The sequence below is a fragment of the Bos grunniens genome, chromosome 7 (assembly GCF_055505025.1).
Source record: "Bos grunniens cultivar Pamir isolate PY7600 chromosome 7, Bosgru_T2T1.0, whole genome shotgun sequence".
NCBI lineage: Eukaryota > Metazoa > Chordata > Mammalia > Artiodactyla > Bovidae > Bos > Bos grunniens.
This window is the reverse complement of record NC_141171.1, coordinates 43,926,901-43,938,033: the sequence shown is the minus strand read 5'-3', so window position 1 is coordinate 43,938,033 and position 11,133 is coordinate 43,926,901. Positions and strand designations below refer to the sequence as shown.

Here is an 11,133-nt window from a genome sequence, read left to right as displayed (position 1 = left end):
CCCCTTCCCCCTGGGCTCCCACTTTTCTGCCTTGCTTTCAGTCCTGCTCTCTGGATCTAGGGCCTCCCTGACCACCCTGAACTGTGGGGAACTGGGGCTCCAGATGGGGTGGAAAAGCCTTCCAGGCAGACGGCATAGCCATGGCAATGGCCTGGAGGTAAGAGTGAGCCTGGAAGGTTCTGAAGGCCACTGTGGCTGGAGCCACTTGGGCCAGGGGGACATTGTCTTCTTCTCAGCCTGGAAAGGACTCTGATTTTATCTCTGCGGACACAGGGGTGGGGGTGGGGGCATAAATCGTGTTAGAGTGTGTTCATTTTCCTTTATAATAATTATTATTTCCATTCTGTAGGGTCTACGGTTCCCAAAAGCTCAAGAGCTCCTGGCTGTGGGGTGAACTTGGGATCTAAGTGAACTCACAGAGAGTCAGAAAGCTTTGTGAGGTCTCAGCTCAGTTCAATTCAGTCGCTCAGTTGTATCCGACTCTTTTCGACCCCAGAACTGCAGCTGAGACTGTGAGGTCTCAGTCCAGCTCAAACTCAGGCCCAAATCCTATTTAACAGATGAGTAAATTGAGTCTCAGGCAGCCAAAGGCAACCAGCAAGTCAGAAGCACAGAGCGGGTTCCACGCGGAACTCTCAGAACCTGAAACGGAGCTAACAGCCATGGCCGCGAGAGAAAAATAGGTCTGATTCATTCTCTCCGGGCATAGGATGCCCGCTCGCAAAACCCAGCACTAGGGAGCAGACCTAGAAACTCAGATACGACCAAGACGAAGAGACTGTGCGGGCGGCCACGCAAACCCGAGAATAAAACACCAGCTGTTCCCCGCCCCCCACAGCTTCTCGCGGCCTTCAGCTTGGAGAGTCCCGCCTCTTCGCTAGGCCGAGCGAAGTGGGCGGGGCGGGGGCGGGGCCTAGCCACGAACGGCAGGTAGCCTTGCCAATCATGCTTTCGCTACCTCCGATTGGCCCCGGCCTCTCCTCCTTATCTTTCCATCTCACGGCCCTTCCCACTTGCGTCACAAGTATAGCCTAGCTCTCGTGCGCCTCCGCGCTGAAAGATAGTTCCTGCCCCCGCGCTCCCGCCGTTGGTCGACAGATCCCCGGCGCTCCCGTTCCAGGCGCCGGGCTCCGCGGGTCCGCAGCAGCGTCTAGCGTGCGCGTATGGGCGGCCGGCGGCGGCCCGGCGAGCAGGCGGTGGCGGAGGGCTCCGCGAGAAGCGACGGGGCGGGGCTTTTGGGGCGGGGCCTGGCGTGGACGGGGCGGGGCAAGGGGCAAGGGGCGGAACATGTCTCCCGCCGCAGGAAGATGAGGCAGCGGCCGCGGGCGTAGCGGGCCGGACCGAGCCCAGCGACGCGGCAGGAGGGTACCGCGGACTCCTCGCACGCCGTCTCCGTCAACTCCAGGGCCGCGCGCAGGGCCCGTGGGGCGGACACGCGGGGAGCCGGGCCACGCGCCGCCGCCCACGCGCGCCCCTCGGGGCCGCGACGCCTCTTTGTCCGGGGGGGCCGTTCATGCCACCGCCCCCCGCGCGTTGCGGGCCGGGCCGCACCGAGCAGGTGAGCGCGCTGGGACCCTCCGCTGTTTGGTGCCCAGCGGACCGGGCCCCTCCGCGCGGCGCCGGGACGCCGGGATCCGGGGACGCCGGGCGGGGGCGGGCTGGGCTGGGGGCGGCGCGGCCGGAGTCATTGTTCTCCAACTTTGCGCGCCGGAGGGGGCCGACGACGTGGAGAGCGCGCTCGGGCCCGCGCGTCCCCGCCGACCGGCACTTCGGGAAAGTTTGCGGAGCTGGGCGGGGGTGACGCGGAGCCGCCCAACTTTGCGGCGGGGCAGTGGCGCGGAGGCCGCGGGCGTCCCCTTCCCCGGGGGCCCGGCCGGCGGCGGAGTTTGGAAGGGAGCGAGCGAGGGAGAAGGAGCGTCCTTTTGTCTGCGGGGAAGGTGCGCCGCGCGCCTGCGGGCTCGGGCCGGGGCCGGGCTGGGGGACACATCTGCTCTGCGCTCCGCGGGCGCGGGCGGCGGGTGCGCCCCGAGCTTCAAAGGGCTCCTGGGCCGCGCCGCGCCGCCCGCACCGGCTGCGGGGGGTGGGGTGGGGATTGGTTTCCCGGGCCCCCTTCCCCCCCCAGCCCCGAGGACGACGGTCCTTCCCCTCTCTTCCCAAAGTGGCTTCGAGCCCCCAAAAGTCCTCGTGACACCCTGGAAGTATCTCAGCTCCCCCAGAGAAGCATGTTTCAGCCCCCTCTCAGGTCTGCTTTTAAATCGGTTTCAACCACCCCACGAAGAAGTGCGGTTTCGTACTCCTCAAAAAAAAAGTCAGTTTCACACGCCCTCCAAAAAAGAAAAAGCTTCGCGGGGGAGGGGGTGCGCCGGGGCATCCGTTTCACACCCGTCTCCAGTTGGCAAACAAAGCGGGGGTTTCTCCGCTTCTGAAGTCGGGTCTCCCTCGACCTCGGAACCCTAGCTTCCCTCGTGGCCCCCACGGTTTCTGCTTGCCACCCCCGCCCCCCTGGGGGCCCGGGAGGAGGCCCTGGAGGGGCTTCCCTGTGTGACTGTGGGACGGGGACCTGCTCTCCTCTCTCTTCTGGGTGTGGGATGGTGCCTGGCAGGTGGATTCCCCCTTATTCTAGAATGGAGCCCCTAGGGACCTTGTAGGGTGGGGGAGACTCGGGTCTTGGGACCCCCTTCCCCCAGGGCAAGAGATATTTTCAAAGTTGCTTAAAAATAATTGCTGGATACATCGTGACAATAAAACAATCTAGGGTGGTGTTTCTCTTTTCAGAGTTCGGTTGTTTTTCGTGGTGGGAAGCTTTGTGGGTCGGTCCCTGCTCGCGGCACCCCCGCTGCCAGTGTAGTCGTGGGACAGGAAGGGGGCTTCGCAGTCTTACTTGTGGATTTATTTTGCTTTGAATTTGGGGGTGACCAGGCCTTCAACGTGTTCTGACAGCTGTTGGGGGGGGTCACCAAGTTTCCCTTGGGGCGGGGCCGGGTCGCCCCTCCTCCTTCGCGGGGGCGGGGCCTGGGCTGGTGGGAAGCGTGCGGGTGGGAGGAAATAGGAGAGGTGGCGGGGAAAGGGGCGGGTTCTGACCGATCTGGGAAGGGACCACTCCTCCTCGCCTTCAGTGTAACATTTGCAACTTGATTCCTTGGTGGTCGCTGAGGGAGTTCAGGGGATCTGCTCTGTGCTGCCCGAACCCCGTTGTTCAAACTCCCCCATGGCCCTGGGGAGGAGTCTCTAGGGGCCCCAATCCCGGAATCCTGGCTGCAAAGGACCCAGACCCTGGAAGCATTTAGAGGGGCTCTTAAACAGCCTCCCCATCTGTCCACCTCGGCCGTCCTCACTCATGCCTCTTCTCTCCTTCCTCCTCCCCTCTGCCTGCACTTGTGGTGGCCACCACGCAGGGCTGTCTCTAGGCCTAAGGACCTGACCCCGGCCCCTCGTTGCCACTGGAGAATGAACCAGTCGCAAAGGATGGCGCCTGTAGGCACGGACAAGGAGCTCAGTGACCTCCTGGACTTTAGCATGGTGAGCGACCCTACCCACCCTTCCTCTCCACCCAGCTCTCCACGGCCCCAGGACCATGGGAAGAAGCCACTACCAAAAACATCTCCAGTATCTGGACCTCAAACTTGTTTGGGTCAAAGGACCCCAGGTGGGGCTGGGGAGATTTGGGGAGCTGCCAATGGATGGGTTGACACCCCTACAACAGGGTGCAGCTTCAGGGCACCTGTCACCCAACTGTATGCTTTGGCACAGAGTGGGTCCAGCCCACTCCTTTACAGCTGGGGAAACTAAGGCCCAGAGTAAGGGTGGGGCTGCCCAGGGCCCTCAGTTCCTCCTTGTGGAGGCTTGGCCCTGAGACCCCAGCTTGCTTTAGGCATGCAGTGATCTTGACAGTGATCTTGCTTCTGACCTATAGGATGGTGTGATCAGGGTTATTCACAGCACTGTCGGTGCATAAAATGGGAGTGCCCAATGCTTCAGTGCCCCGTGTGGAGGCCTTCTGTGAGTGGTTAGAGGAGACACACAGTGGACGTGTAATTGTTCATTTATTTACTCACATGAAAGCCTGTGTGCAGTGTCACCAGGAGCTGGGGTCATAAGTGACCGGAGACCTTGAGAGCAATGCACAGGAATTTGGGGGGATGGGAGTGTGGGGTGTGGCAGAGGATGTCCCTACACTTCCTAGGCAGTGTGCTCCACCAGCCACAGCCTTTTCCCTGGCCAGGTGGATGGAGCTTCAGAGAGGGTGCTGGCTTCCAGAGGTCACATAGCTCAGACAGGCCTGGGGGTGGGGGCTGGAAGCTAGAGCTTCCCTTGGAGGAGTGGGGGCCTTGGTTTGCCCGTCTGTAAGGTGGGCTGCCTGTGACAGAAGTAAACCTGGGGACTGTGTGTGGACTTCCTAAATCCTGCCCCTCTCCCTGCCCCACTGAGCACCATTTTGGTTTGATTCTTTCGGTCTGAATTTGATCATCTGCCGGTACAAGGCCTAGGCCACTGAGGTCTGTCAAAAACAAAAGTCCCTAAGCTGAAGCCACCCTGCGGAAAAACAGCCCCCGGGACAGAGCGGCCGCGGCTCCGGAAGGGCCAGGCTGGTATTTTTAAGCCCCGTTTTATTTTTTCCTCCGCGGGTGAGTAACCAGGGGTGCTACTCAGTTGTTTTTTTGTTAAACTGACAAGTCACAGACTATTGGGCTGGAACAGACCAGCTTACGGGTCAGGGGAGGGGGTGGCCCCTTCCCCCTGCCACCCGACAGCCCTAACCACTTGCCCACCTCCCCTTTCTGTCCGGAGGATCCAGACCGCCCCCTCCCCCACCAGCTCAGAGCCAGCAACCCACTTCTTAGATAAGGAGACTGAGGTGGAGTGGGAAAGGTGCCCAGTGTCTATCCTCCGGGGAAACCCAGAACTGGATCTTTTTCACCCTCCTTGTCATCATGGGGGGAGAGGCCCAGAGACAGCCCCGGTTGCGGCTCACAGCTCTGCCTCCCACCTGCCCCATAGAAGTTGACTTAATTTGTTTTCTTAAAACAACCTAATTTCGACTAAAACAAAAGATTTCAAAGGGAAGCATATCTTTGGGGCAGGTCCATGTGAAGGAAATGAGGTAACTGTCACTTAAACACCAGAGAAGAAAGCTGCCCCCAGCTGTTAGGATCCATGTCCTCCTGGTCAGGGGCTTCCTGTTAGATGGGTGGTCCTGAGTGCATGTGGGCTCTGAGCGCTGTCCCCTAGGTGGGCCTGAGGTTGTCCCCAGCCTGATGATGGTCTGGAACGACTGGGGGCTGGGGAGGGTGCTGTGGGCAGGCGCTGGCACAGTGGTTCGACTGTACTCCTCTGAGCCCTGTGCATGCCCACGTGCGCTTGGGTTTCACAACAGCCCACGCGTCCTGAGCCCTGAGTCCCATTTCACCGAAGGAAACACTGAGGCTCTGAGCAGTGTGGGGGCCTGTCTGGGCTGATCACAAGACATGAAGCGCCTACAAGACACGGCCCAGTGCCCCCTGTGGCAAGTGCCACGTCAGCGGCCCCCCAGCACCCTGGAGGATGAAACAGAAATAGAATTGAGCCCCTGCTCCTCCGGAGGGGCTTGACTGATGACCCCCAGACCTGCCCCTCCCCCAGCGCAGGCCTAGGGTCCCCAGCGGGAAAGGAGCCCACCTTAAGGACAAAGCCCTGGGTCCAGTGAACACCGCACTGCCCCCAGAGGGGACACAAACCCGAAGAACCCACATCCAGCCTGGGTGCTCACCTGCCATGAGCCTCTGCACTCACCCTGCCAGCTTAGCCTGTGGCCTCAGTTTCCCGTTCTATAGAATGGGGTGTGCAGGCAGAGACCCCCTTCCTGGTCCTTCCCCAGGCTCATGATGCTACCCCCAACAGTCACACCCACAGATCCCACACCCTCACCACCTGGTTGGCCAGGGAGGGTTTGGGGGGCCACAAGCCGCTCCCCAGTTAAGTCCTAATCCCTGATTCAGGCCAGTCTGAGTCACTTGGGGCACAAAAAGAACCTCTGAACTCAGACCCTTGGGGCAGGGCAGAACTGTTTTGTTTTTTTCTATGGCACAAGGGTTTGTTGATGTTGGGTTTTCCCAGTTAATGCTGCTAAGCTGTTTAATCTTGAGGGACTTAACACTGTGGGTTTGGGTGAGTGAGTGGGGAGGCTGGTGGGGGTTGGGGGGTGATGTTCCCACACTGGGTGCCCCCACCCTCAGGAGAACTGCCCAGTCACTGGCAGGGAGGGGTACAACCTCGGAGCACAGCCCAGAATGTGGGGCTCCTCCCCGTCCCGGCAGTGGGGCCTGGGTGTCCTTCCCTCACCCTGCCACCCGTGGGGTCAGACACAAGGAGAGATGGAGCCAGGCTGGTCAGGGAAGGTCAGGGTCAGAGGCTGGAATAACAATGCCTGGGGATCCACCTGAGGTATAAATGATCACTTTTATTTAAAGCTGGAACTTAAAAGTGTATCCTTTCTAAGAGTAGGGATTATATCAAGTGCTCCATAGGTTAATTCATCTCTGGAAAGTGGTAAACAGGAGTTTTCGAATCCCATTGGTGACCGTGATCTGGGATGTGCTCCCTGGGGGTGGGGGTCCCAGTGGGACAGGACCCCGGCAGAGCTGTGATCCCCACTTACCTTCTCCCTCCCTGCCTGCAGATGTTCCCACTGCCTGTGGCCAACGGTAAGAGCCGGCCGGCCTCCCTGGCCGGGACCCAGTTTGGAAGCTCAGGTAGGAGGACCCCACTGCCTCCCGGCTTTGTGTTTGAGGGAGGAGATCGCCTCTTGGAGGGTGGGCCAGGCAGCCCGGGACCGCTACTGTGGGGGGCTGGTGGACCAGGCACCAAGGGAGGAGGTGTTCGGGGGCAGTGCTCAGGCCCACCAGGTGGTGTGGAGATGAGGGGCCTGGGGCAGTGTTTCCAGGCTCCCAGGTAGGCGTGGGATGGGGCAACAGTGAGCCTGAGGGAAGCTGGAGAACCAGCCGTTGTCATGGTCTTGTGATCTGCCATGGGGCTGGGGAGGGAGTCCAGTGGTTAGCGCAGAGTTGCTGTCCGGGCTAAAGTGGGCACTTGGGCCTCCAAGGTCTCCCTGGCCCCAGTGGGTTCTGGGTCTCCAGTCCCTCCCCAGGGGGTAACCCGAGGCCAGAAGGGGTGTGGTGTGGAACCCCAGCTCTCCGCATCCTGCCCAGCTCCTGGCCGTTCTTGGTCAAGTGTGTATTTGGCACTTTCTGTATACGAGATCAGGCTCTGGGGTGAGCGACTGGCCTGGTGTGCTCTAGATCTGGGGGTTTGAGTGTGCACACGGGATTGTCCCTGCCACTCCTGGATGAGATGGTCACCCCTGTGGCACCAAGTACAGAGGGTGGACAGGGAGGACAGACAGGCCACAAGTAGCTTACAGCAGGGGTTAGGCAGCAGAGTGCTGGGGGAAAGCTACTCTGTAGCCGGGCAGAAGGGCCGTCTCCAGGGAGATGTCTGAACTGAGGCTTGTGAATGCCGAGCCCCCGGGCAGGACAGTTCCTGGGGTGCTGGAAGAGCAGAGGGAGGAAGGGTGGGCAAGTCGTGGAGGGCCTAGTGGGCTCAGGGGAGGACTCAGGCTTTTCCCCTAGGGAGATGGGAGCCCTGGAGGGCTGTGGGCAGAGAGACGGTTGGGGAGAAGGGCTGAGGGTCGTCTCCTTGGCGCTCTATGTGGACTTCAGTCTCTTTCTATGGCCCTGGGATGGAGGCTGTGTCCTTTCACGTCTCTGGGGTCACGATAGAAGTTTCTGTCTTCTCCAGATTCCACTGAGGTGGCTGAGGGGAGCCAGCTGGAGGTGGAGGGGTTTCAAGGCTGGTTTGTGCTCACTTACCCCACTCCCTAAAGGTGGGGGTGGTATTGTCTGCTGCTGCCCGGCACTGGCCTTCCTCTCCGCCGGAGGAAGTGGCCTCAGGGCTGGCTGGCGTCCTCCTGAAGTGTGGAAATCCCCACCGGCCACCCTGCCCCCCAAACAACCCTCAGGAGCTGGGGGTGCTGCTGCTTTCCTGCTTCAAGCAGAAGGCCAAGCCCTGGGAGGCTTCCTGGAGGAGGTGGCGCTGTCCTTCCTCCTCAGGAAGGTGAGGTGGCTCCCTCACCTTCCCCCAGGCCTCTTCCTGACTCTCTTCCCTTTTCCAGGGTTCACTTGGGGCCAGGAGCCCCCAAGGAAAGTCCTCCAAGACACCCCACACCTGGCCCAGCCTGGGGACCCCCCTGTGGGTTTTTCAGAGTGATTTTCCGTGGTTCCTGCAGGCCCATTTCACTTACAGCCCCACCTGACCGTGTTGGATGGGAAGGGTCTGGTCTTGACCCCTTGTATGTCAGGGCTAAGCTTTCTTGCCCACGAGGGTGTGGTGTGGCTGTACCAGCCCCAGAGGTCCCCAGTTTGTTTCAACCCATTAGTGCTGCCAGGAGTGGGGGAGGGGACATGGGGCCGGGAGCCCTAAGACCTGAACTCAGGGGCCCCCTCCTTGCTGTCCTGTCAGACACAGGGCAGGCCGTGTCACCTGACCCAGGTGACGTGCCTGCATGCCTCAGTTTCCTCATCTATAAGATGAGTCTCCCTGTCAGCTGATTCGATGAGTCCTTGGGCGTGAAAGTGCTTTAAGACCTGAGGCATGGGGCTGTCTCCATGTCTGCCTTGAGCTCACGGTGAAGGGGGGGTCCTGCTCCATACACGAGAGCCCCAGGAACAGAGACTGGCCCCTTTGAGGGGCTCTCCCCTGCTCCTTCCCTGGTGGAGTTGGAGACCCCAGGAAGACGCCAGGGATGAATGTTGGTGGTCAAACTGCAGGATAGGCCTTGGGGAAGCCCCCTGCTTTCTGAGCCTGGGTCACCGCCCTCCAGACAGGCAGGGTGACCTTCAGGGGATGAGAGCTCCAGGGGGTCCTGCCAGCCCGGTTCTCCCCTCCCGCTCTGTACATCCTGGCTCAGTGTTTGCTTAGAATTCATTCAAGTCCACTTGCATTTTCCTAGACCTGCTCCGAAAAAGCATTTTGCACCAGGAGAGCAGCTGCCCAGGCCATGGGGAGGGGTCTCCAGCGAAGGGGTCTCTGGGCGTGTGGGCTGAGCAGCCGCCCTGCAGTCTGTGCTATCTCTGTCTAGACTGTCGGCAGCATTGAAGCCACGCTGACCTGACGCGGAGGCTTACTTGTGTTAGATCAGGAGGCTGTAGAATAAGAATAGTTTTTCCACCCCCTCCCTTTTGGGAAACCCCGAGGCACAGCTGTCTCAGTGGCAGCACCTCCTGTGCCAAAAACTATAGGGTCAAGGGCCCCCTAACCAGAAACATCAGGAGGCGCTGGCTGACCCCAGAGGAAGGGCTTCTCTGTTGTCATGTCTCTGCAGCTCTCCTGGTTTGTGTTTCTAAATGTTCATAACACAGTCTTGGTACAAACCTCACAGGCAGGCAAGGCGGCGTCCACGCTGGGTCAGCACGGATGTGTGGTTACAGCCTCAGCCTAAGCTTCAGACCAGAACCGCTGGGTGTGGACCTGTGTCCATGGGGAGGATGTCCTTCTGGCATCCCAGGGTCGGCTCTTCCCCACCTCTTCCAAATCTGCCTCTGTAGCGGGCGTTAACTTGTTAATGAGCAATCGCTCATTTCCAAAAGCATTATCTTTCCAAAAGCATATTGGTCAGATGGGTTATTTTTTTATGAATTTCTGATCACTGTCTTGAGCCCTCCTCCCTTTTTACTTGGATTTAGTCAGCTTTTTATTTTGAAATTACAATATATTCACAGGAAGTTGTAAAGAAATGTGCAGGGCAGCTCCAAGCCCCTCCCTAGCCTACCCCCTCCCAGCCTCCTCTCATATGACAAGGAATCAGGAGACTGACCATCGTACAAGCCACAGAGTTTATTCAGTATTTTAGTTTATTAATGAGTCCTGCGTGCACCATTTGTGTGTCTGTAGCTCCATGCAGTTGTTTCCCACGTGTAGCACCATGAAGCCACCCCCACGGTCTCTTCAGGACTGTTCCATTGCCCTACGACCTCCCACCTGCAGCCACTCCCCCCTCCCCCCCACCTCACCCTGGCAACCCTTGATTTCCTCTTCTCCATCTTCCCAACTTCGCTGTGTTGAGGATGTTGCATACATGGAACCACACAGCACGGAGCCTTCTGGGGTCAGCTTTTTCCACTGATCACACTTCCTTGGAGACCTATCCAAGTTGTTGGATCAACAGTTTGTTCCTTTTTATGGCTGCCTGATGAATTTTTGAACAACAGCAATAGTAACACTTACCAGCAACTTATATCAGCATTTCTCAAGCACTGTACTCCAGGAACCAACCCTAGATCCTTCATTCTGAGTCCTCAGTCCTCCCGGGGTGGTGAGACAGGTGCAGTCATCTCCCCCATTATACTTAGGATAAAGCTGAAACTTTGAGAGTTTAGTAAGCATCCCAGCTAACCACCCAATGCTGTATTCTCTTTGTAGTGTTCTGTGCCCCTGCCCTATACGGGTCTTACTGATTTGCAAGAGCTTTTTATAGGAAGGGTATTAGTCTTTTGTGATCTGTGTTGCAGCCTTTTTCATAAGTTTTCATTTATAACTGTTGCTGATGTAGATTTTCAATTCCTCTCAGTGGTTTACAGGTTTCATTTTTATGTTGTCAAGTCTTTCCACTTGTTCTAGCCTTGGTGCCATTTCTGAGAAATTTTTAAGAATTAGATGACAGTCCATTCTGCAGGGCAGATGTGACGGTCATGAATGTACCTGTTCCTCATTCCATCAGACTGAGGAATATACAGGAAAAGACGCTGGAGGGCAGAAAAGGATGCCTTTACAGCTTTTGTGAGAGCAAAGAAATGAAAAATAAATGGGAGGTAGAGAACCTCAATAATGGAGTGATCAAGATTGAACTTACATAGCAGTTCCTGGCCAGTGGCACACATGGCCAACCTAACCTGCTAACCTGTGGGACTGCTCAGAACAGACACTCTTGGGCCCTGGACCCAGAGATACTGATGAAAAGCCTGGAATGAGGCCTGAAAGGCACCTTCAGTTAGAAGAACTATCCTTCAAAGGCCATGCCCTGTAAATAGGGATCACACTTCTTATAAAAATTGATCACATACCAAGCATAATAAAAGGAGGTAACCAAAAAAAGTGACCAAA

General features: G+C 58.1%; 1 protein-coding gene across 50 annotated transcripts in view; it reads left to right on the top strand.

The window, feature by feature from the left end:
- The first annotated feature begins 1,296 nt into the window (after window positions 1-1,296).
- Window positions 1,297-11,133, top strand: part of TCF3 (transcription factor 3) — a 33,075-nt gene continuing 23,238 nt past the window's right edge. For 49 of the 50 annotated variants that reach the window (XR_015167379.1, XR_015167380.1, XR_015167377.1 and 46 more), the window contains exons 1-3: window positions 1,297-1,558; window positions 3,396-3,519; window positions 6,656-6,728. Coding sequence is in view for 37 of the 50 variants with exons in the window: in XM_086411516.1 (XP_086267642.1) it covers window positions 3,448-3,519; window positions 6,656-6,728 (145 nt within the window). In the remaining 13 variants the exon portion in view is untranslated. Of the gene's footprint in view, window positions 1,559-3,395; window positions 3,520-6,655; window positions 6,729-11,133 lie in introns of those variants that run through there. The other variant, XM_086411515.1, reaches the window with a different exon arrangement.